At 50.8% G+C, this 22,696-nt stretch overlaps 1 protein-coding gene and 1 long non-coding RNA gene across 3 annotated transcripts; both read right to left on the reverse strand.

The window, feature by feature from the left end:
- Positions 1-1,612: 1,612 nt before the first annotated feature.
- Positions 1,613-9,816, reverse strand: LOC115383143 (uncharacterized). The gene is made up of 3 exons (XR_003930638.1): positions 9,690-9,816; positions 4,521-4,683; positions 1,613-2,066 (listed from the first exon to the last, which is right to left on the reverse strand). It is a non-coding gene; the product is annotated as an uncharacterized LOC115383143 (long non-coding RNA).
- A 611-nt stretch (positions 9,817-10,427) lies between these two features.
- On the reverse strand, positions 10,428-21,148 carry LOC115383142 (60 kDa lysophospholipase-like). 2 transcript variants are annotated; one of them, XM_030085221.1, is made up of 16 exons: positions 20,905-21,148; positions 18,891-19,014; positions 17,537-17,648; positions 16,853-16,978; positions 16,699-16,782; positions 15,402-15,528; positions 15,212-15,324; positions 14,669-14,854; positions 14,489-14,602; positions 14,295-14,414; positions 14,107-14,202; positions 13,389-13,552; positions 12,431-12,517; positions 12,253-12,352; positions 10,817-10,882; positions 10,428-10,734 (listed from the first exon to the last, which is right to left on the reverse strand). In XM_030085221.1, exons 1-16 carry the CDS (start codon positions 21,125-21,127, stop codon positions 10,732-10,734), a joined length of 1,845 nt encoding a protein of 614 aa, XP_029941081.1. In that variant the 5' UTR covers positions 21,128-21,148; the 3' UTR covers positions 10,428-10,731. The 2 variants fall into 2 exon arrangements, with proteins under 2 accessions (XP_029941081.1, XP_029941080.1); XM_030085220.1 differs by having other exon boundaries at positions 10,430-10,737.
- Between the last annotated feature and the right edge of the window lie 1,548 nt (positions 21,149-22,696).

A 22,696-nucleotide genomic window follows, 5' to 3' on the forward strand; every position in this document is an offset into this window, starting at 1 on the left:
ACTGCTGCTACTATTACTTCTACTGCTGCTACCATTACCTCTAGTACTGCTTCTCCTGCTGCTGCTCCAACTACCACTGCTGCCCCTAAAACTCCTGCTGCTGCTCCTGCTGCTCTGCTGCTGCTGCTACATCTGATACTGCTACTGCTCCTAATGGTCCTGTTACTGCTGCTCCCGCTGCTTCTCCTAGCGCTCCTGCTACTGTTCCTATGACTCCTCCCAGAGCTCCTGCTGCTACTCCTACTTAGAGTTGCCAACCGTTCCTTGAAAAACGGAATCGTTCCGTATTTGAATGTAAAAGTGTGCGTTCCGTATTGAGCTGAAAAGGAACGCACTTTGTTCCTTATTTTTGTGAGAGTCAAAACGTGAGCAATGGAACTTGCGCTTTTTTTTTTAAAACTTACGGTAAATTGTTCACCGGCTCTCTGACGTTCTGTGACCAATGAGCTGACAGAGATGGCTCGACAACACAGAATCACTGTTATCTCATTGGTCAAAAAAAGGCCGTTCCTCGGAGGCTACGGCAGCTCATTGGCCAGTAGTCAGTTTGGTCACAGAGCGCATGGGAAGAAGTAAATCAAAACATTACAGCAGCGCGCATCATGGCTTCCATAGACATGTAAGTTTGTGCCGTTTCCATATCGGATATATTATGTTTAGTTCATTGATTTGTGTCTGCTGCTGCAGACTGTGGAGTGTTTTCAGTTTAGAAACGGAACCTTGTTGGTTTTTCTGTTCAGAAGGTTTTTCAGTTTTGATTTTGCACTTTTTTAGTTGAAAATTAAAAAAAAAAACATGTTAAAATCCAGAAGAGACAGCAGCTGTTTGTTATTTTGCACATTTAGCAATAAATATAGAATAGAATAGGAATAGAAGACTTTATTAATCTCACAGTGGAGTGGAGTGGAGAACACACAGCAGGGTGCAAAAGTAATGCATGGTGCAATAATTAACAAGTTATAGTGCAAATCATACTAGGATGGACAATAGAAGCTAAAGACAATGAAGATTTAACTGTATGTACAACCTGAATCTTAAAAATGTAACAGGATATATATATATATATACACACACACACACACACACACACACACATATATATATATATATATATATATATATATATGTGTGTGTGTGTGTGTGTGTGTATAAAATATACAATATATACAATACAATATGCAATATATGATGCAGTATGATATAATACGTACAATATGTTTTAGCAGAGTGAATGGATGATAAAGTGTCGCTGAATTTCTGAAAGGGCGGGTGCAGGATATTATAATGTCCAGGATTAGGTTATATTCTACACAGTAGAATTGTACAGTCTGACAGCGGTGGGGATGAGAGGCCTGTGGTAGCTCCTTCCTGCTCTGAGGGTCTCAGTCACCTCTGAAGGAGCTGCTGAGCTACTTTACCGTCCGGTGCAGTGGCTGAGAGCTGCTGTCCATGATGATGATGATACTTGAATGATAACTGTCTCACTGTGGGCCTCAAATACAAACTGATCAAGCTGATCATGAGTTATTACAGTCTTGCTACTGTAGGTGTAATGCAGTAGCCTGATGTGTTTTTATAGTCTGTAATAGGTATAACTGTGGCAAAATGCTGTTATATATGCGTTTTTCACCCCCCAAAAACCTTGTTTTTTTCAGCTGCCCGCGAGAGGCGTTCCTTATTTCAATCTCTGGGAGTTGGCAACCCTACTCCTACTGCAGCTGCTGCTGCTGCGGCAGCAACCAGAGGAAGCCCCGCCAGTCCTCCCATGACGATCTCCAACACGATGCACACGGCAGCTGGGACTCCGCTGGTTGATAACGCCTCCATGGGTGTTCTCTTTTTCAAGGCTTCCAGTTGTTGGGAAAACCTCTGAGCATGATCCATGTTCCTCTTTTGTTCTGGTTCAAGCTTTAGGAACTGGGAGGTGAACGTGGCTCTCTGGAAGACCTCTATCAGGTCCGGCGGTGTGGGTGGAGATCCTCTGCTCCGCCCTCTGACTGGTTCTGAATCTATCTGACGAAGTTTCCTCTGGAGGTCGATGAGAAGTTCAACTGCTTCAGGACTCACTGTGAACACAAACAGAACTATTTCAAAAGGATCTCTCATCTCATCTCTTCTCATCTCATTGACTCCATTATTGTCTGCTTCAAAGACCACCATGATGGGGGGGGGGGGGTCATCGTTCTTGCCCTGCTTAATTCCCGGTGGGGCAACCCTCTGAGTTGGCTGTGCCATCTGAGCAGCCGGAAGCTCGTCCAGTCAGGGCCCGCCAGAGGCCCGTACACCTCCAGGACTACATCACGGACTTTTGACCTTAGGTACAGAGCCCGTGACGTGGCAGAATAATCCACTGGGCTGTGGAGGCAAACCAGTGGTCCACCCGGTTTGTCTAGACAGGTTGTATCGCTTTATCGTGTCAGTTATTGCACTGGGTTGTTTTCTTTTTGTGTTTTTTTTTTTGGGGGGGGGGGTAAATGTGGTGATGACATAAGGTATTTGTAGGCGCTGTTTGCACCCTGGGGATCATGGGAAATGTATGCCAGAATAAAGTCTCATTTATTGAAGTCACGCCGCTGTCTGGACCATCTTTGGGGATGCAATAGCTGCCGGCCGCTCAAGTTTGAGCGACAACCGCATCATTACATTGACTTTGTATGTAATTTCATCGCACAAAAAATTCGTGTAGCGTCCGGTGGAAACACCGGTGACATGCTGGTGTTCGCCCTGGCTGCTCAGCCAGGAGACACAGGTACACCCGGTGAATAGGACGAGCCTGTGCGGGAAGAGCATTACTCAGGTTTTGGGTCGGCGATCGAGCAACAGCTCGCAAAAGCAGGAGCTCTCACAACTCAGGAGCAGAGAACTGTGCACACCAGGAAGTAGTGAGGGGCTACAGGAACCAGGAAGTAGTGAGGGGCTACAGGAACCAGGAAGTAGTGAACAGCTACAGGAACCAGGAAGTAGTGAGGAGCTACAGGAACCAGGAAGTAGTGAGGGGCTACAGGAACCAGGAAGTAGTGAAGAGCTACAGGAACCAGGAAGTAGTGAGGGGACTAGGGCCCTGTCCCAATACCCACACTACGCCCTCCGGTCCTCAGTGGAGTGTGCACTTAGTTGAAGTGCGCGTAAGGGTTCAAGTGTGTAGGTTACAAGGGTGCAAAAATTGAAGAATTGGGACGGTGATGGTTACGTCTTTGCTTTGCGTCACTGCATCAGATCTGCGACACTAATCATGGCGGGAGTTGGCGTTGTCTTCGGAATTTTGCTTTTGAAAATGATTGCAAAAATGCACCAGCGCTTTATAAAACCAATGCATTATTATTATTATTATTATTATTATTATTATTATTATTATTATTATCATTATTACCAGTTGATGATTTTACGGAGAAAGAAGAGCCAGAAACGAATGTGGTTCATTCGCCAGGCACTCGCCGCTGCGCCGGACTTTCGTCAACCGGTAATTTTAATCTATTGTCTTTTGTTTCATTTTAGCTGATGTGAAGCGTCCCCTTGAAAACGAGATGGTGAATCTCAAGGGGGCTTACCTCCATACACAAAATAAATAAATGGCAAGTATAAATATAAATATACTAAACGTGTGCAAATTTCACTTTTGCTTTTACACTTTTATTTCAGTCATTCCACTCCACGTTATGGTTAATTCAGTATCCGTAAATACAAAACGGTGCATTTATCAGTGAAATAATGATTCACATTCGATGTATCTTTCTAAGTAACAGTGCTAACCCACAGGTACATCATAAAAAAAATCAAATATCGTAATACTTACACTTGAAAATACATTTTTTGGCGCCGGAGCGTCGCTGACCACCGCCATGTTTTTCTGTCTTGTCGGCCGTTAGGAACTGTGGGTAATCTCCTTCGGCTGAGTCCGCTCCGATGCGGGCTTCGCTGGAGTGTGGATCAAGGGCGCAAAGGGGGCGGGGCCAAAGAGCACTCTGGAGGATTGGGACACCCTACGCACTCACAACCCTCAGCGGGAACGCGCAATCGAGGGGCACAAGAGTGGGAGTGCGAGTATTGGGACAGGGCCTAGCTCTGCCCCCTGCATGTCTCAGTTTGAAAGAAAAAACTTGACCAGGACATTGTTGATTGACAGACAGATTATTTTAAGGGGGTGTTTCTTCAGGAACAGGCAACAAATGCAAAAGTTTTTCATTATTTTTGGAGAAAGGTTTCTTACTAATCTAATTTCTGCTAATCTGTTGTCGTCGTTGGTACAGAGCTGGACAGCAGAGCGGTGGACCGCAACAAGCTCCTGTCCATCAGGGACAGTCCAGACCATCCGCTGCACAGCGCCACCTGCAGGCAGAGCAGCAGCTTCAGGGACAGACTGGGCAGGTGGCTCCTCCCCCTCGCTATGCGGCTCTTCAGCGCCTCTTTGTGGGGGGGCGGTTAAACAATAACCGAGCCTGGACCGACACACACCACGCACCTTAAAGGTGTAATACAGGATTTTTTTTTCGAAAAGACGAAGCCAAACGTCTGTTACTCACTTTTTGAAAAACGTGCTTGCGCCAGACCATCCGCCCGGCTCTGCTGCTTCTCCCAGGAAACGCCTATCAATGGCGGAGGCGTGCGAGCGCGACCCATCTTCTCTGGGCGTGCACGGCTCTGTTCACAGTTTCTGCGATCGGCCTCGCTCAGAAAGCTTGTTTTCTGAAACAGTTACAGTTTCATTATGTCAGACTCGCCATCGGTCAGTAGCTACTAGCTGAAAGCGAAGCTCACGGCTACAGAAACACTCTGAATGCGCAGAAGGGAGAAGCTTGTTGGGAGCGAGCAGCTCCTCAGAATGACTGACCAACAGACCCAACATTTATTTTGATGATCCACCCGGAACTCAAAGCAAATAGAAAATCTTGTATTACACCTTTAAGACACACACACACACACACACACACACACACACACACACACACACACACACACACACACACACACACACACACACACACACACACACACACACACACTTTATCACACACACTTACAGCTGCATGTCGGCTGTTCTGGTGTTACAAACTGCTTGCTGCACATCTGTATGGTTCACTCTGTCATGTGAACAGCTGCACACAGCTGACTTAGGCTGAATCCCATTTCACCCCTTAGCCCTTCCCCTTGGCCCTACCCCTCGTTTTGCGCGTTCACGTGGAGGGGTAGGAGTGTCCCAATTGTCATTATGACGGAGGGGTAGGGCCAAGAAAGAGGGCCAGTCACCCCTCCAAAAGGAGATTCTCGAGAGGCACACTCCAAACGGAGGGGTATCGGGCGATGGCGAGGGGCGCTTGTTCTTTCAGCCTAGGTCATGCCTGGCGGGCGGGGTGAATTCACTTCCGCATTGACGGGAGTGATCGTTTCCACACCCGCGCATTCCAGGCGCATTCCAAACACAACAGATAGACGATTATTTTCAATAAACTGGTTTCTTCAACACGGCCCGCCTGGAATGCGCGGGTGGGAAACGAGCGCCCCCGCCAATGCGGAAGTGAACTCCCCCACCCGCCACTGACGGTCCAGGCGAACAAAACAAGCGCCCCTCGCCACCGGCGCCACTGGATGACAGATTTCTCAGAAAGCCTTCCAAGATCGGCAAGATGGCGGCGTCCGCAACGAAAGACGTTCATAAATGTCAGTATTTTGTCAATTAATAAAGTTTTAAAATGTAAGAAAAACATTCTTCTTCGGCAGATAATTGTCGCATCTGCCTACGTCATCGGCAGCGGCGACTACTGATGACGTACGCGATTGTCGGAGGGGTGTCCCAATTCGGAGGGGTTGACTTTCTCCCCTACCCCTTAGCACTCCGTTTCATAGGCGGAGGGCCAAGGGGAAGGGCTAAGGGGTGAAATGGGATTCAGCCTAAGTCTGAACCTGAGTCTAAGTCTGAACCTGAGTCTAACTTTGAACCTGAGTCTAACTCTAATCCCAGCCTAACGCGGTCGGTCCTCTCTCTGTTAAAGGTTCCACCTGTTCTGCTGACTGAAGCTCCTCCTCCTCTCTGTCTGGCAGTGTTGGGCTAGTTACTGAAAAATAGTAACTAGTTACAGTTATTAGTTACTTCATGAAAAAGTAACTCAGTTAGTAACTCAGTTACTTAAACCAAAAAGTAATGCATTACTGAAAAAGTAACTTTCTAGTTACTTTTAAAGGTTGGCTGATTGGACTGCCTGTCGCCCTGGTTCCAGTCTGGACTGATGTTACTTTCCAGACTGTCGATGAAACCGAGCGTTTCAGCTCATCTGCTCCACATCACTGAATCTGACTGCTGATGGAATACTCTCCACTGAGCTCCAACACAAACACCAGAGGATTTTTTCAATGCCTATTTATTTTATTCAGCAACAGCCTGCAAAAAATAAAGTGGCTTAAAGCAAATATAGACTTTCTGATATAAACTATTATTGAGAATCAAGTTGGACAAATTTACGAGCTTTCACTCAGCACCTGAGAACTTCTGTTAAAGAGGACAAATGGAATATGAAATGCAGACTGATGCACAACACCACATGCATATCAATACGGAAACAGCCAATTATATCACAGGAAAACAAAAAAAATCCCCTTTGCAATATGTAAACAATGATATATGCAAAATCCAAATAAAGAAAGAAACAATGTGCAATGTGCTGTAGAAACGCACAATGAAGACAAATCTGCATGTTTCAGAATAAAAAGAAATTTGCCAAATATCACAGAAATAGTGACTGTTCGCCGTTGGCGTGCATGGCGCTCTGCAGTGGCGCGTACAGCTGCTGGACCCGCAGTCCGTCGGGCCGGACGGGTTTCATAAATGGATTAAATTAAATCATAGTCGAAGTAGTAGATTGTTTTATTTCTACTGAAAATCATGCCTTGTTAAAAAAAAGGATGTTCCCCGGGGTCACACACGCAATAATTAATGCGTGAAATAATGCGAATATCTGCACGACTGGAAACCAGGGCCGTTTCTAGCTTCATGGGGGCCCTAGGCCAGATGTTGTCTGGGGGCCCCTATTTTGTCAGACTGTGAAGAAGAGATTCCTAACCCTTTAGATGGTCTACTAAGCCCAGGCTACAGTTAAAATCAAACGTCTGAAGAGTTGAGCCACTCAGGCAAGTTAAACCGATAAAACTATAATACGAGGAAAACCATCCTCTACATGTCAATAAATAAAACAGATTGAGTGTTTATAAAAAGAAACACGTTTATTTCAAATAAGAAAACATAACAAATCAACATGTATTTTAAAGTGCAACAATCAAAACAAACCACTGCTTAAAATTGTGAGGTGGGGTTATGGAAAGGTTGAGTAATGGAAAAATTTGACCTGGTTGAAGTTTACCATCAATGAAAGGGGTCTGACCGGGTGTGAGCACACTTGCCAAGGTAGACACAACACAGGGAGTTGCTCTCAGAGTTTGTATTTGTATCTTCTTCTGCTCCAATGCTTCCTGGGCAGAAAGAGGTTCTGATGTTAGCGATTGTTCTGGAGCTTCCTGGACAGAAGGAGATACCTGATGGTCCCAGGGCTTCCGGGTCAGGATGTTCGGACGATCACTCAGGCTCGATGTCTGGACTGGAGCTCCGAAATATTTTAGAATTGCTCCTGCAAAGACAAAGCTCATTAGGTTATCAAGCAAAAAATAGATCCTGAGTACATATTCTGTTTTATTATTAGTGTTGTTGCAGTAATACAGAAAATTAAAATTACTGGCAATCTGTTTTTATATTAAACATTGTGATGTACAGTGTCCCTTTAAAGTTTGTATCCAGTTACAAAGTGAATTTGACATATTAACATTATGCTTATTCACTGTTTTTATTTTTACCAATCAATGTAACATTTTGAAGCCTCTGAGGCAGCTGTTGTTGTGATACTGGGCTATACAAAAATAAATTGATTGATTGATTGACAAAGTTGCCACTTTTTAGAGTTTTCTGCAATAGTTTACAAATTGTACTAAAGTAATAAAACTGAGACAAAAAAAACTGCCACAAAAGTCTGAAATAAGGATAAACGCCATGAATAATATTTATACATCAATTAAAACACAATAATCAAATAAATTCCTTGTATTTGTTTTTATTGGTTTAATCTTGTTTTATTATTTGCTTTATTGGCTTTAAATGATGTAGTTATTTTTATTCATATGCTTTAATTTTGTTGGAACACACTTTGGTCACTGTATGTGTTGTAAAGGGCTCTATTAAATAAATGTTGATTGATTAATAGATTAAAAACAAATCTTTAAAACAGTTCTTTAAATTAAAAACTAAACAAAACAGTAGCAGTTTTAAGAACCATGTAGAGACCTTGCCCTCCAGGCTCGGTCCCTAATTACAGCCCTATACAATACACACTAAACTTAGTAAATTAATTCTAACTAATCATAAAATAAAGTGTAAAATATTTTGAGACAACTTCCACTGAACACTGACAGAGCAGACTACCACAACAACATGCCCTCCCTCCTCTCCTCTCCTCCTCTCCATCCATCTGAATGAACGGGTCTACGGAGTCAGCCAATCATTCCCACGGTAAGACAGGCCAACTTTCATGACACAAACATTAAAGCTGAGTTTGTGACGAACAGATAATATCCGGCAGCAGGCTAACATTTATCCGACGCTAGCTAGCTGGCAAGTGGGACAAATAAACAAACTTGCAAAAAAAACACACAAAAAAAAACTTCGTTTCACCTCCACCTCTCCAGCCCACATCACCAACAAATGACTTACCTTGATCCTTTGAACGTTTTTCTTCCTCATTCTTCTTTTTCTTCCGTTTTTCCGCTCCGCTGGGATTATTTCTTTTTGATGCCATTAATGCCGGGTAGCTGTCAATCATTCCCATCATACCTGTCGGCGGCCGCTACGTGACGTCACTTGCTGTGTGACAGTGCGGTCCAACAGACGCCACAGAAGCACCAGCCACAGCTTATCATTGCAGTTTATTATATCCAACGTTTATTTTTAAGCATATAAGAGGTGTAATAAACACAAGAGCTAGCTACAGATAAAAACAGGACATTTCAATTATCCTCAGAAGAGGTTGAACATGCAGCTTTGGGGCCCCCTGGTGGCTTGGGGGCCCTAGGCATTCGCCTAGTTGGCCTATAGGAAGAAACGGCCATGCTGGAAACTCTGCTTCTCTGCCGTCTTGTTGCTCATCAGACCAGAGTGGTCGAGAGACACTGACCGGAGCGCGGACGCGGGAGAGAGAGCGCCCAATGTTTGTTCTCAGTTCAGTGAAGCTTCGCTGGATGTTCCAGGAGCGGCCGCCACTGCATGAGAGCGCTGTACGAAACCTCACCAACAGGAACGGAGTAACGCAACGTCTGGTAACGGAAACGGAGTTACTGAATTAAAAAAAAGAACGCATTACGTTAGAAAAAGTAACGCCGTTACTAACAACGCGTTACTACCCAACACTGCTGTCTGGTTACTGAACTGTCCTGCTTTCACCTTTCTAAACGGTTGACATTTCACCAGGTGAATAAAACAAGCGTCTCACGTGGGCGCTGGTTGGTCTGGTTGGTCTGCAGAAGAGAACCTCCGACTCTCACTCAGGTGTTTTCCAACTGCAGGACTTTCACTTAGACTTCAGTATTTTTCATGACCTTTGACCCACAGCAAACCAGCAAACGAGATCATTAATGATTCCCTAAGAAACTTTATTTACCTTTAGTTGATCCAGGGTTCTTCTCTTCTTTAGTCCGCCGAGGGGAGAATATTCCTCCACTGTGAGAGAGAGAGTGTATGCCTGTGTGCGTTTGTGTGTGTGTGTGTGTGTGTGCGCAGCTTGTCTCTGAGCTTGGTTTCTCAGAAGTCACATGATCTCTAAGCCCCGCCCACAGCTCATGCCTTCCTGGTTCATCCAGGTTCTTCAGGTGCAGGTTTCTGTAAACTCAGCCGGTCTCTGAATCCTGCAGGATTTATGTTCCTGTTTGATCGGATGAATTCATTCATCTGGGTTCAGATGCAAAATGAAACCATTTTAAACACGCAGTCCAAAACATGACACATCTGACAATCCTGCAATTAAGAAATAACAATAAAAAATGAATGAGAAGAGACTAATTCATGCAGAGAATGATGGGAAACCTTCACTTTGATGTGACTTTCAGAGTTTTGTTCATCACAGTAGAAATCACAGCAGACGGTTTTTCTTTCTCAAACCAGAGATTTATTCTTGTTTTGTCCCCAAACGTGAATATTTTAGCATAAAGCAGCAGAAAAACCAAAAGTGAGTAAAATCGATCTTCCAGATGATCAGTGCTGAACGGAGTTCCTGAAGAGAGACGTTCTCCAGAGAACTGAAGGTTCCACTGAGACCTGCTGGAGCCCAGCCGGGTGGGCGGGGCTGCACAGACCCCGCAAAGCATGACATCATCACGCCATAAAGAAACCAAGACCTCGTTATGATGTCATCACGCCACCATGAAACCAAGACCTCATTATGACATCGTTATGACATCACTGACGTGTCATGACATCACAGCCCGGCGTCTCCTGTGGAAGTTGTTGAAAGGCAGCAGAGTGGGGGCGCTCTCCGCTGAGCGGCTGTGGTTCTGCCTGGACTCCAGAGGAACAGCAGCGGTTCCGGGTTCAGCGGACGTTCAGAAAGCGAGCGAAGAGGCGGACGGCGTGTTGAAGACGGGTCGGGGACTTGGGACACCCAGGCAGCTCCGCCCTCCCGTGGCGAGCGGCAGGAAGAACACCGGCTACTGCTGTTCACAAACACAGAAAGAACGGTCAGCCCGCCGCCAGCGAGGCCACGCCCCTTTGACACCGCCTGCAGTGGCTCACCTGGACGGGTCGGCTCCGGAGCTGCTGGATGAAATCCTCCACCCTGGAGCTCCCCGCGGCTTTGGCCTGAGACAGAAGAGCAGTGAGACCCGGAACATCTGGACTCTGCTGGACTGGACCAGGTCCACTGCCTGATCCACTGATCCACTGCCTGATCCACTGATCCACTGCCTGATCTACTGATCCACTGCCTGATCTACTGATCCACTGCCTGATCCACTGCCTGATCTACTGATCCACTGCCTGATCCACTGACTGATCCACTGGTCCACTGCCCGATCCACTGATCCACTGCCTGATCTACTGATCCACTGCCTGATCCACTGATCCACTGCCGGATCCACTGATCCACTGCCCGATCCACTGATCCACTGCCCGATCCACTGATCCACTGCCCGATCCACTGATCCACTGCCCGATCCACTGATCCACTGCCTGATCCACTGATCCACTGCCTGATCCACTGGTCCACTGCCTGATCCACTTATCCACTGCCTGATCCACTGATCCACTGCCTGATCCACTGCCTGATCCACTGATCCCCTGCCTGATCCACTGATCCACTGCCTGATCTACTGATCCACTGCCTGATCCACTGATCCACTGCCTGATCCACTGCCTGATCCACTGATCCACTGCCTGATCCACTGCCTGATCCACTGATCCCCTGCCTGATCCACTGATCCACTGCCTGATCTACTGATCCACTGCCTGATCCACTGATCCACTGCCTGATCCACTGCCTGATCCACTGATCCCCTGCCTGATCCACTGATCCACTGCCTGATCCACTGCCTGATCCACTGATCCCCTGCCTGATCCACTGATCCACTGCCTGATCTACTGATCCACTGCCTGATCCACTGATCCACTGCCTGATCCACTGATCCACTGCCTGATCCACTGATCCACTGCCTGATCCACTGATCCAGCTCGAGTCAGACCTGCAGACTGTGTTCCTCAGTTTCTGGTCCTGAGACTGAAGCTCAGCTGGGAGGAACCAGACTGGTGAAGCAGCAGTAAACAGTACCGCCTGCGGCCGCTAGAGGCTGCTAAAGACTAATGAATCAGGACAAGTGGGACAGACTGAACTTCTGCTCTGGACACTTTGGTCTCTCTTCACCGTCTCATGTCTGTTATTTTGTTTTAATCGATTGACGCCATTAAAGATTACCAGTTCAAAGAACAAAATTGTTTTAATGTGAGTCTTTCGACTGAGTGGAGTTTGTTCTTGTTGTTTGTTCTGAACTGAATTCACTCGACAGTGACCAAAGTGACGGGACTCATCTCAGTTCAGACTTTTCTCTCCTGTTTCTTTCCTTCGAGCCGACCTCTGACCCGGAAGCTAATTCAGTGGAAAGCATTGATGTTGTGACAGCGTGAAGCCAGGCGTCCCGGCGTCCCGGCGTCCCGCTCTACGTCTCCGTCCAGCCTACCAGCTGAAGCGCCGTCTGGCCGCTGTATCCGGGCCGGTCCAGGTCTGCTCCGGCCAGGCTCCAGGTCTCCAGGCCGTCCAGGTCTCCGCACAGCGCCAGGCTGACACATGACATGGTGAATGAGGGGGGGCGGGGTGGGGTGGGGGGGTGGGGGGGGGGGGGTGTCGGGACGGCTCACCTGCACAGCTCGGTTCCGGCTTCCTCATGCTGGTCTGGGGTCAGGTGGGCGCCGGCCTTCCTCAGGAGTCTCACCACGTCTTTACGCCTGAGTCAATCAAACAGGAGCTCCGTGAGGAAACAACAGCAGACGACAAGAAACTATCATAAACTACCACAAACTACCACGAACTACCACAAACTACCACGAACTACAGGAAACTACCACAACGCGCTCAGACAGCCTCCTTCCAGGGTTTTCCTCGGTGTTCTAATCATCTGGATTCTGTTTGACGTCTTCAGTAAATAAAACATTTTCTGTTTTCGGTTTTGCTGGAAGGAAGAATGAACAGATCAAAGAACTGAGAACCTGATGGTAGAACCTGAAGGGGGACCTGGAGGGAGAACCTGAAGGGGGACCTGGAGGGAGAACCTGAAGGGGGACCTGGAGGGAGAACCTGAAGGGGGACCTGGAGGGAGAACCTGAAGGGGGACCTGGAGGGAGAACCTGAAGGGGGACCTGGAGGGAGAACCTGAAGGGGGACCTGGAGGGAGAACCTGAAGGGGACCTGGAGGGAGAACCTGAAGGGGGACCTGGAGGGAGAAACTGAAGGGGGACCTGGAGGGAGAACCTGAAGGGGAACCTGGAGGGACAACCTGAAGGGGGACCTGGAGGGAGAACCTGAAGGGGGACCTGGAGGGAGAACCTGAAGGGGGACCTGGAGGGACAACCTGAAGGGGGACCTGGAGGGAGAACCTGAAGGGGGACCTGGAGGGAGAACCTGAAGGGGGACCTGGAGGGAGAACCTGAAGGGGGACCTGGAGGGAGAACCTGAAGGGGGACCTGGAGGGACAACCTGAAGGGGGACCTGGAGGGACAACCTGAAGGGGGACCTGGAGGGAGAACCTGAAGGGGGACCCTCCAGGTCTGGTCTGGATCAGTTTTCCAGCGCCCTCCCGGACCCTGCAGCCGGACTGACCTGCAGCGCACGGCGGCGGAGAGGGGCGTGTCCCCGTAGACGTCCAGAGCGTGGAGGGAGGCTCCGCCGGTCAGCAGGTGCTCCACCGCCTGGAGGCGGCCCTGGCAGGAGGCCACGTGCAGCGGGGTCCGTCCGTCCTGGTCCCCCGCGCTCAGGTCGCTGCCCTGTCAGAACAGGGACGTCAGGGCTCAGGGTTCTGAACGGCGCCACCTGCTGGAGCTTCGTGTTTCTGCTCTCGGTCCGGGATTCCTGAGCTGTGGAGAACCAGGAACCAGGAACCAGGAACCAGGAACCAGGAACCAGGAACCAGGAACCAGGAACCAGGACCAGAGAGCAGCGGACGGCTCCGGAGGAACCCTGCATGGAACCTCTCAAGACCAAACGCTTCTTTAAACACTGGCGCCTCACAGGAGCTTCCTGCTGATGTGTTCATGGAGGCCCGTTTCCATGGAAACGGCAGAAACACTGAAAACAATGTAGTTCTCAGGTTGGGCCACTAGAGGGAGCTGAAACCACACACATAGAGGACCAATTGAACCACTATCCTGGGACCAGGACCAGGAGGATCTGGACCGGGACCAGGAGGATCTGGACAGGAACCAGGACCAGGAGGATCTGGACCAGGCCCAGTAATGGTCCCAGGTGTACTGATGGAGGGCGCAGTACGGTGACTGAGGTGGAGAGGCAGAGCAGGTGATGGAGCTGCAGGGTCTCTCACCAGGTCCTTCAGGACTCGTAAGGCCTCCACGTCCCCCATCCTGGCAGCAGCACAGCACAGCGGGGGGCCGAGAGCGTCCCGGATGGCCTCCAGCTCCTTCAGAACCAGAACCGGACCAGAGGAAACAGGGTCAGGTCTCTGGACGTGACGGGACTGACCGCCGTCAGGAGACGAGCTTCGGTCCTCACCTTGGGGACGCAGACCTGCAGAGACCTGGCCACGGTCTGGATGAAGCCGCTGTCGCTCAGACGCAGCGGAACTCCGGGCAGGTCGGTGTGTTTCTCGCCTCGCAGGTTCTCCTCCATCATCTGGAAGGAACACACTCTGAAGGTCAGACCCAGCAGAACCCTGCTGCTCTTCTGTCCTCAACAGAGACACAGACCGTCCTCCTGGTCTTGGTGTCCAGGCCCGTCTTCCCCAGCAGGTAGGACAGTTTGGTCAGAGCGGCCTCCGGAGTCATGTCCCCTCCAGAGATCACGCCGGCGTCCATCAGCGCCTGGAAGAGACAGAACCGACCGGGTTCCTGTGGATCCTGACGGAGGCGGCGCCGCGGCAGCAGTACCTGTCCGGTGGCGTAGGTCATGGACACGGTTCCTCGCAGACACTGCGTACAGTTGACGACGATGACGCCGTCGTCCGTGGCCTTCTTCAGCGCCTGCAGCAGGTCCTGGTCTTTATCGGGGGCGTTCCCGCTGCCGTAGGTCTCCAGGACCACCCCCTGCAGGTCCTGGTGCAGGAACGCCTTCACCTGGACCACAAGACACGGGTCGGTTCTCCACAGCCCGGAACTCACCGCGAGGTTCTGCCAACGGTCCCTTCAGAGAACACACCCCTGAAGTAGGGCTGTCGCGGTAAACCGGTATTGACGATAATCGTGGTATTAAAAAGTGAAATTTCAATATCGTGTCTAAAATGCGCACATGATAATATCGCAGAGAGGATCTGGAGCCACTTGAAAGGTGTTGCAGTGTATTTTCAAACTCCGCTCCTGTTCTTCCGCCCTGCCTCGTCTCCCTCCTGCTCCAGGGAGAGGTCCGGCTCTCTGTGGGTCTCAGAGCAACGTCTGACTGGAGGAACCGGCTGGTTCCATGAAGCTGGGACTCACCGTGGCGGCAGTGATTCCCGGGAACAGTCGGAGCAGGCCGATGTTCCGGCTCAGGTGTCTGCTGACCTGGAACTTGTCCGTGGATTTGTCCTTCCACAGGATGTCCGTGTTGACTGGAGGAGAGACGGAGAGGACAGGCTAGAAGACAGCTCAGAGTTTCTGGTCAGCAGACAGGAGCTCTGCGACCGACCTTTGATGTGGGCCTCAGTGGAGGCCAGAGGAACCAGGTTCGGGGAGCAGAAGGCATCGAAGCTCTCAGCATCCACCTTGGTGGAGCAGTTCCCTCGGTAGAGCTTGTTGTAGAAATACAGGGAGACCTGAGAACCAGGCAGAGAGAACATCTTCAGACTGGACCAGAAAGAAAGTCCACAAGGTTCTTCCTGTCCTGGAAAACGTTCCTCAGGATGGTGAAGTGACGGCTCAGAGGACATGTTCCTTAATGGTGCAATAAGTAAAATTTCATCACCAAATACCCCCCGAGAGAGACGGCCCACAGTTCAGTGAGTTTAGACAGGCGAGGGGCATCGCACCAATGGAGCAGACATAGAACACACAGAATCTGGCAACTTTGGGAGTTCTTATGTGATTGGCTCTGGAACCAGGAAGTGGGGACCAACTCCAGGAACCAGGAAGTAGTGATGAGCTAGCCCCGCCCACCAGAGTAGTTCCGTGAAACACAAAGATAGTTAAAATGTCTGCTAGTCGGACGAGGAGTTTGGAGGAAGAGCAGCGGCTCATTGATTGATGCTCAGCATGTCTTAGCTAGCTGCTAGCCACTAGTTCCTAGCTGCTAGCCACTAGTTCCTAGCTGCTAGCCACTAGCTCCTAGCTGCTAGCCACTAGTTCCTAGCTGCTAGCCACTAGCTCCTAGCTGCTAGCCACTAGCTCCTAGCTGCTAGCCACTAGCTCCTAGCTGCTAGCCACTAGCTCCTAGCTGCTAGCCACTAGCTTCTAGCTGCTAGCCACTAGCTCCTAGCTGCTAGCCACTAGCTCCTAGCTGCTAGCCACTAGCTTCTAGCTGCTAGCCACTAGCTCCTAGCTGCTAGCCACTAGCTCCTAGCTGCTAGCCACTAGCTCCTAGCTGCTAGCCACTAGCTCCTAGCTGCTAGCCACTAGCTCCTAGCTGCTAGCCACTAGCTCCTAGCTGCTAGCCACTAGCTCCTAGCTGCTAGCCACTAGCTTCTAGCTGCTAGCCACTAGCTCCTAGCTGCTAGCCACTAGCTCCTAGCTGCTAGCCGGCCACTAGGGGGACTTCCACTTCCGGTCTAGACCGGTCAACGAGCCGGTTTCTTCCTCATCGGGCTTTACTTCCTCTCTGCTCAGTGCTGGTTTCGGCCACAGCGCCTCCAGGTGCTCAGCTGGTGTAACGACGTGACGTAGTCCAGGAGTTTGGTCTGATCTCAGAAAACCAAAACCTGAACCGAGTCCCGGACTGTCCTGGTGTGAGAGCGGCCTGGAGAATCAGCGTGGTGACGTCCTCGTCTCACCTCAGGAATGTCAAACTGTCCGGCGAGCAGCAGCGCCCCCAGCAGGTTGTCTCTGCCGTCGTTCCTCAACTCGTAGATCGGCACCTGAAGACAGAAAGACGTCTTCAGCTCCGTCAAGACCCGACAAGGACGGAGCGGCGAGACGGCGGCTCACCTGGGCGCCGGTGACCACCACCGGTTTCCGCAGGTGTTCACACAGGAAGGACAGGGCGGACGCCGTGTAGGCCATGGTGTCGGTACCGTGAAGGACCACGAATCCTGCGTACGTCTCGTAGTTTTTCTGGAGGACAGAGAAAAGGACGAGGACATGCAGTGGATGGTTTCAGGTTCCGGGACCTTCCGGCCGTTCCAGTTCCCTTCTGATTGGGGAAATCCAGAAACCACAAACAAGACGACTCAGTTTTCTGGTTTGATGTCCGGAGACGAAAACCAGGAGCGGCTCGTCTCCCGTTTCTGGTTTGAAAGTTGGAATCAAAAAACCAAAATTCATGATTTGAAGCTTGTTTCACCAGAAAACCAAAGAACAGAAACAAACCATCGCTGGAGAACACGTCATTCAAAAGACGGACTTCCTGCTGAGTTCTGGTTCTGGCTCTACCAGACCTTCATGTCCGTCTTGTGATGGTACTCGTGTGTTCTGGGTTTGGTAGCTGGATGTGATGCGTGATGCAGGTGGCGCTGTTGAGCTGTTTTCTAGTAACTGTGAATTTCCCCCAAGTTATGAAACTTTTCTCCAGGAACCTTTAGAGCCTCAAACACTGGAACGTGTCAGAGAACGTCATATTTCCGGAGCGGTTCCTTCTCTCAGCACATGGATCTCAGGGAAAGGATGAAGCACCTCGATGTCGGTCCCGATCTTGACCCAGTCCTCGGGGGTCATGTTGGAGGAGTCCAGCAGAGGGTTGTACTCATCGATGGTGTAGACCACCCTCTTCCTCTCAGCACTCTCACTGAATGAAGGAGAAGAAGAGACGTGAAGGGACATGTCTCTGTCTTTGCATGTGGGACGTTCACAGCAGGAGGACAGAAAGCGAGGACAGAGACAGGACGATGATCTGATGCTTCATGTTCCTGAAACTCCGCCGGATGAAGCTGATTGTCAGAAGAGCAGGAAGCTGAAAGCTGACTGTCTTGATGTGGAGTTTTATTTTCAAACAGCACCAACTAGTGGACCAACGGGAAAACTACACCCTGTTCCTGTGTCTGTGTCCCCCAGTAGAACCATGGAGTCCCCAGTAGAACCACGGAGTCCCCAGTAGAACCATGGAGTACCCAGTAGAACCATGGAGTCCCCACTAGAACCACGGAGTCCCCAGTAGAACCACGGAGTCCCCAGTAGAACCATGGAGTCCCCAGTAGAACCACGGAGTCCCCAGTAGAACCATGGAGTCCCCAGTAGAACCATGGAGTCCCCAGTAGAACCACGGAGTCCCCAGTAGAACCATGGAGTACCCAGCAGAACCACGGAGTCCCCAGCAGAACCATGGAGTCCCCAGTAGAACCATGGAGTCCCCAGTAGAACCACGGAGTCCCCAGTAGAACCACGGAGTCCCCAGTAGAACCATGGAGTCCCCAGTAGAACCATGGAGTACCCAGTAGAACCATGGAGTCCCCACTAGAACCACGGAGTCCCCAGTAGAACCACGGAGTCCCCAGTAGAACCACGGAGTCCCCAGTAGAACCATGGAGTCCCCAGTAGAACCACGGAGTCCCCAGTAGAACCATGGAGTCCCCAGTAGAACCATGGAGTCCCCAGTAGAACCACGGAGTCCCCAGTAGAACCATGGAGTACCCAGCAGAACCACGGAGTCCCCAGCAGAACCATGGAGTCCCCAGTAGAACCATGGAGTCCCCAGTAGAACCATGGAGTCCCCAGTAGAACCATGGAGTCCCCAGTAGAACCACGGAGTCCCCAGTAGAACCACGGAGTCCCCAGTAGAACCACGGAGTCCCCAGTAGAACCACGGAGTCCCCAGTCGGACCACAGTCCACTGTCTGCTCTATCAATCAGCTCCACAGCTAAAAACACAACATGACCAACAACAACATGCTGGATCATGTGATCGCCCACCAAGCGTTCTTCACATCTGAGAGACGGTTCCAGGTCTAGAACAAAGACGAGGTTTCAGTGGAACATGAAGCAGAGCAGCGGCAGGAGCTTCGTCAGCGGAGCAGAGGCTCAGTGGACTCACGGCAGAACCAGGGTTTGATCCCCGTAGCGCTCACGCAGGTGGTGCTTCTCAGCATAGTCCTGGTCGTGCAGGATGGGAAGCGAACGCAGGAACTTCAGGAGCAGGCCGGGGACGGGGACGAGACCTGAGGGACAGGACACAGGGGGGACTGAGTCTGGAGGAGTTCTAGAAGAGAACCGTGGAGGAACCATCAGCTTCTGGCCTGGCACGTGTTGAATAATTATATAGTTTTCTTCACATCCTCTTTATTATAATATGTTATTTAGTAATGTTCATGTTATTCATGTCTCTGTTTAGGTACAGAGTGATTGTGTAAACAGGTGCAGGAAAAAGATGTATTATGAGTGACACAAAACCCAAGTATTAGTTTGCCTCTCTTTTTGTTTTTTCTGCACGCCTTTTCCCTTTTTTCTTACTGGCATCCTCCGGGCAGCCTGCCAGTCTGTTCTTCTTTTTTCAGAGGCAGAGGCCACCTGGTCTGGGCTCCTTTTTCCTTTTCTCACAAGTCAAGCAATGAAGAACTATATGAAATGTTAGGAAGTACTTGGCTCTGGTGTGAGATGTATGGAGAAGCTGAAAGTCCTGACAGAGAGGACTGGGGGGGTCCAGGACTGGACACCTTGGTGGAGGAAGGAGAGAGGGAATTGACAGGTTTGCAGCTGTGCCAAGAGCAATCTCAATCCTGCGTTCCTGAATCCTGCGTTCCTGTTACCCGCAATAAATGAGGTTGAACTCCACCTGGCGCCCGTGACATTATATGTGTGTAACACTTAAATGAAGTCGGTCTGGCATGCCAGGCTCATCATCAGTCCTCTGCTGAAGCCCAGCGGGACGTTTGACTGACGGTTCAGATCCCGGAGCCGAGGCCCAGACAGTCCTGGCCCGGGCTCGTTAAGCGCCCCAGACGAGCCCGAGAGGAGTGTCTTCATCCAACGGGCTGACGAGTGACCGGAGGAGCCGGTGTTCTGGACTGACTGGTCCCCCTGTCACCTGGAGACCGGAGGAGCCGGTGTTCTGGACTGACTGGTCCCCCTGTCACCTGGAGACCGGAGGAGCCGGTGTTCTGGACTGACTGGTCCCCCTGTCACCTGGAGACCGGAGGAGCCGGTGTTCTGGACTGACTGGTCCCCCTGTCAGCTGGAGACCGGAGGAGCCGGTGTTCTGGACTGACTGGTCCCCCTGTCACCTGGAGACCGGAGGAGCCGGTGTTCTGGACTGACTGGTCCCCCTGTCACCTGGAGACCGGAGGAGCCGGTGTTCTGGACTGACTGGTCCCCCTGTCACCTGGAGACTGGAGGAGCCGGTGTTCTGGACTGACTGGTCCCTCTAGTGTTGAGTCACTTCCTGTCTTCAGGCCGTTGGACTGAGTTCTGACTTCTTCTCCTGTTTCTTCCTTTATCACGTCACTTTTTTTTCTTTTTCATCAAACCACAGTTTTTGCAATTTCCTGCAGTCATTTCAACATTTTCATCACATGAAGCCATAAATACCCTCCGTCCTCCAGCTCCTTTTCCCAGAAGACTCTTCATCACCAGCTCTTCCTCAACAGTCACCGTCAGAGTCAGCAGTTTGTTGAAGGACTGGTTCATGTGGTCTCCTGCCTGGACTGCCCCCCCCCCCCCCCCCCCTCTCTCTCTCTCTCTCTCTCTCTCTCTCTCTTTCAAGTCAATTCAAAGAAGCCTTCTTGGCGTGACAAACACACACTCACTGCCAAAGCGTTACATAAAATAAACACAATATAAACACTTTGACACAAAACACTGCAGGACGGTGCAAATATGAAACAAGAATAAAAATGAAAAGAATAAAAATAAATTGTCTCTTTGTAGTTTTTCAGAAGGTGTTCTCAGTGTTCTGCAGGACCAGCTCCAGGTCCGGGACACAGCCTCACTCACAGAATGGAGATGGTCCTGGTCCTGGTCTGTCTCTCTCTCTCTCTCTCTCTCTCTCTCTCTCTCTCTCTCTAATCCCCCCCTCCCTCTTTAAACAGTAACAGAACAGTGAGGTTCTCTACCTCCTTTGCTGTCCTTCTTCATGCCGATGGTTCCCCCGGTGTAGAGGACCAGGACTCGAAACTCCAGGACCAGCGGGTCTTCAGAGGGGGTGCGGCTCCGCAGCTGCTTCCTCCTGGACGTCTGCAGGTGGGGGCTCTGGGACGGGGCGCCGGGGTCCAGGCTGGACCGAGACAGAGCCTGGGACAGGGCCGTCCCGCTGGAGGAGGAGGAGGAGGAGGACATGATGCTGCGGTGAAGCGGTGATGTTCAACAAGTGACTGACGACAAGCGACAACTCCCCAGGCTTTATACACAACGCTGTGCCCTCCCCTGGGGGGGTGGGGGTGTGTCTGTGGAGGGGGGGTGGGGGTGTGTCTGTGGAGGGGGGGGGCAGTAGATAAGAGTTCATTGAAGTCAAAGTGACACTTGAAGTAAAACATTTCGTAACTTTCAGTATGATGAAAGACTCAGTGTTTGACGGGGAGGGGGGGGGGCAGGGGGGGTTCTGAGGTTCTGATTCACCCTCTCAGGATGACACCGTGACCCTTACTGTCATGAAATACAGGTAATCAGATTACTGTCATGAAGTACAGGTGATCAGATTACTATCATGAAGTATGGGTAATCAGATTACTATCATGAAGTATGGGTAATCAGATTACTATCATGAAGTATGGGTAATCAGACTGGGATTTACTGGGATTCTACTGGAGAAGCCGTAAACCGCCGGAGTCTCCTGACCCCCTGCTGACAGCTGAGCTTCAGACGGTCGACTGAAGCTTTGAAGCTTCAGCGTCTCGTTTCAGGACCGGGGCTCTGATGGTTCTGACGGAAACCTTTGATCACTTTTAGTTTCCTGGTTTCTGTTGCAGTAAATCCTGTTTGATGATCTGTCTGCAGCCGCAGAGCGACCAGCTGATCTGGACCAGCCGATCTGGACCAGCCGATCTGGACCAGCCGATCTGGACCAGCCGATCTGGACCAGCCGATCTGGACCAGCTGATCATGTGACATGAAGACAGTTCCTGCAGAGCTCGGGTCGGTCCTGTCGGTCCAGCAGCCCTGACGGTCCTCAGCTCCTCGTCAGTCACACCCAGAGTCGGCGTTCTCTTCCTGGTTCCACAGAATCCCCCGGAGGTTCTCTGACAGCTCCTGTTTCGACACATTCCACACCTGAGCGGCTGCTGGTCCTGTCAGCACTTCCTCGCAGCGGTTCCAGGGAATCTGGTCCCTGGAGACTGAGACCAGTGTCAGCTGGTTCTTCTGGTTCTTCTGGATCCGGTTCCTGCAGAGTTCACACTTTCACGTTCAGCCTCCTGCCTGTCAGGACCGTCTTCATTCCAGTTCAGGGACCAGGAGCGAGGGGGGGTCTGGTTCAGGGACCAGGGTCCAGAGGGGGTCTGGTTCAGGGACCAGGGTCCAGAGGGGGTCTGGTTCAGGGACCAGGAGCGAGGGGGGGTCTGGTTCAGGGACCAGGGTCCAGAGGGGGTCTGGTTCAGGGACCAGGGTCCAGAGGGGGTCTGGTTCAGGGACCAGGGTCCAGAAGGGGTCTGGTTCAGGGACCAGGGGCCAGAGGGGGTCTGGTTCAGGGACCAGGAGTGAGGGGGGGTCTGGTTCAGGGACCAGGGGCCAGAGAGGGTCTGGTTCAGGGACCAGGAGCGAGGGGGGGTCTGGTTCAGGGACCAGGAGCGAGGGGGGGTCTGGTTCAGGGACCGGGGGCCAGAGAGGGTCTGGTTCAGGGACCAGGAGCGAGGGGGGGTCTGGTTCAGGGACCAGGGTCCAGAGGGGGTCTGGTTCAGGGACCGGGGGTTT

This window comes from Salarias fasciatus (genome assembly GCF_902148845.1).
Source record: "Salarias fasciatus chromosome 7 unlocalized genomic scaffold, fSalaFa1.1 super_scaffold_4, whole genome shotgun sequence".
Lineage (NCBI taxonomy): Eukaryota > Metazoa > Chordata > Actinopteri > Blenniiformes > Blenniidae > Salarias > Salarias fasciatus.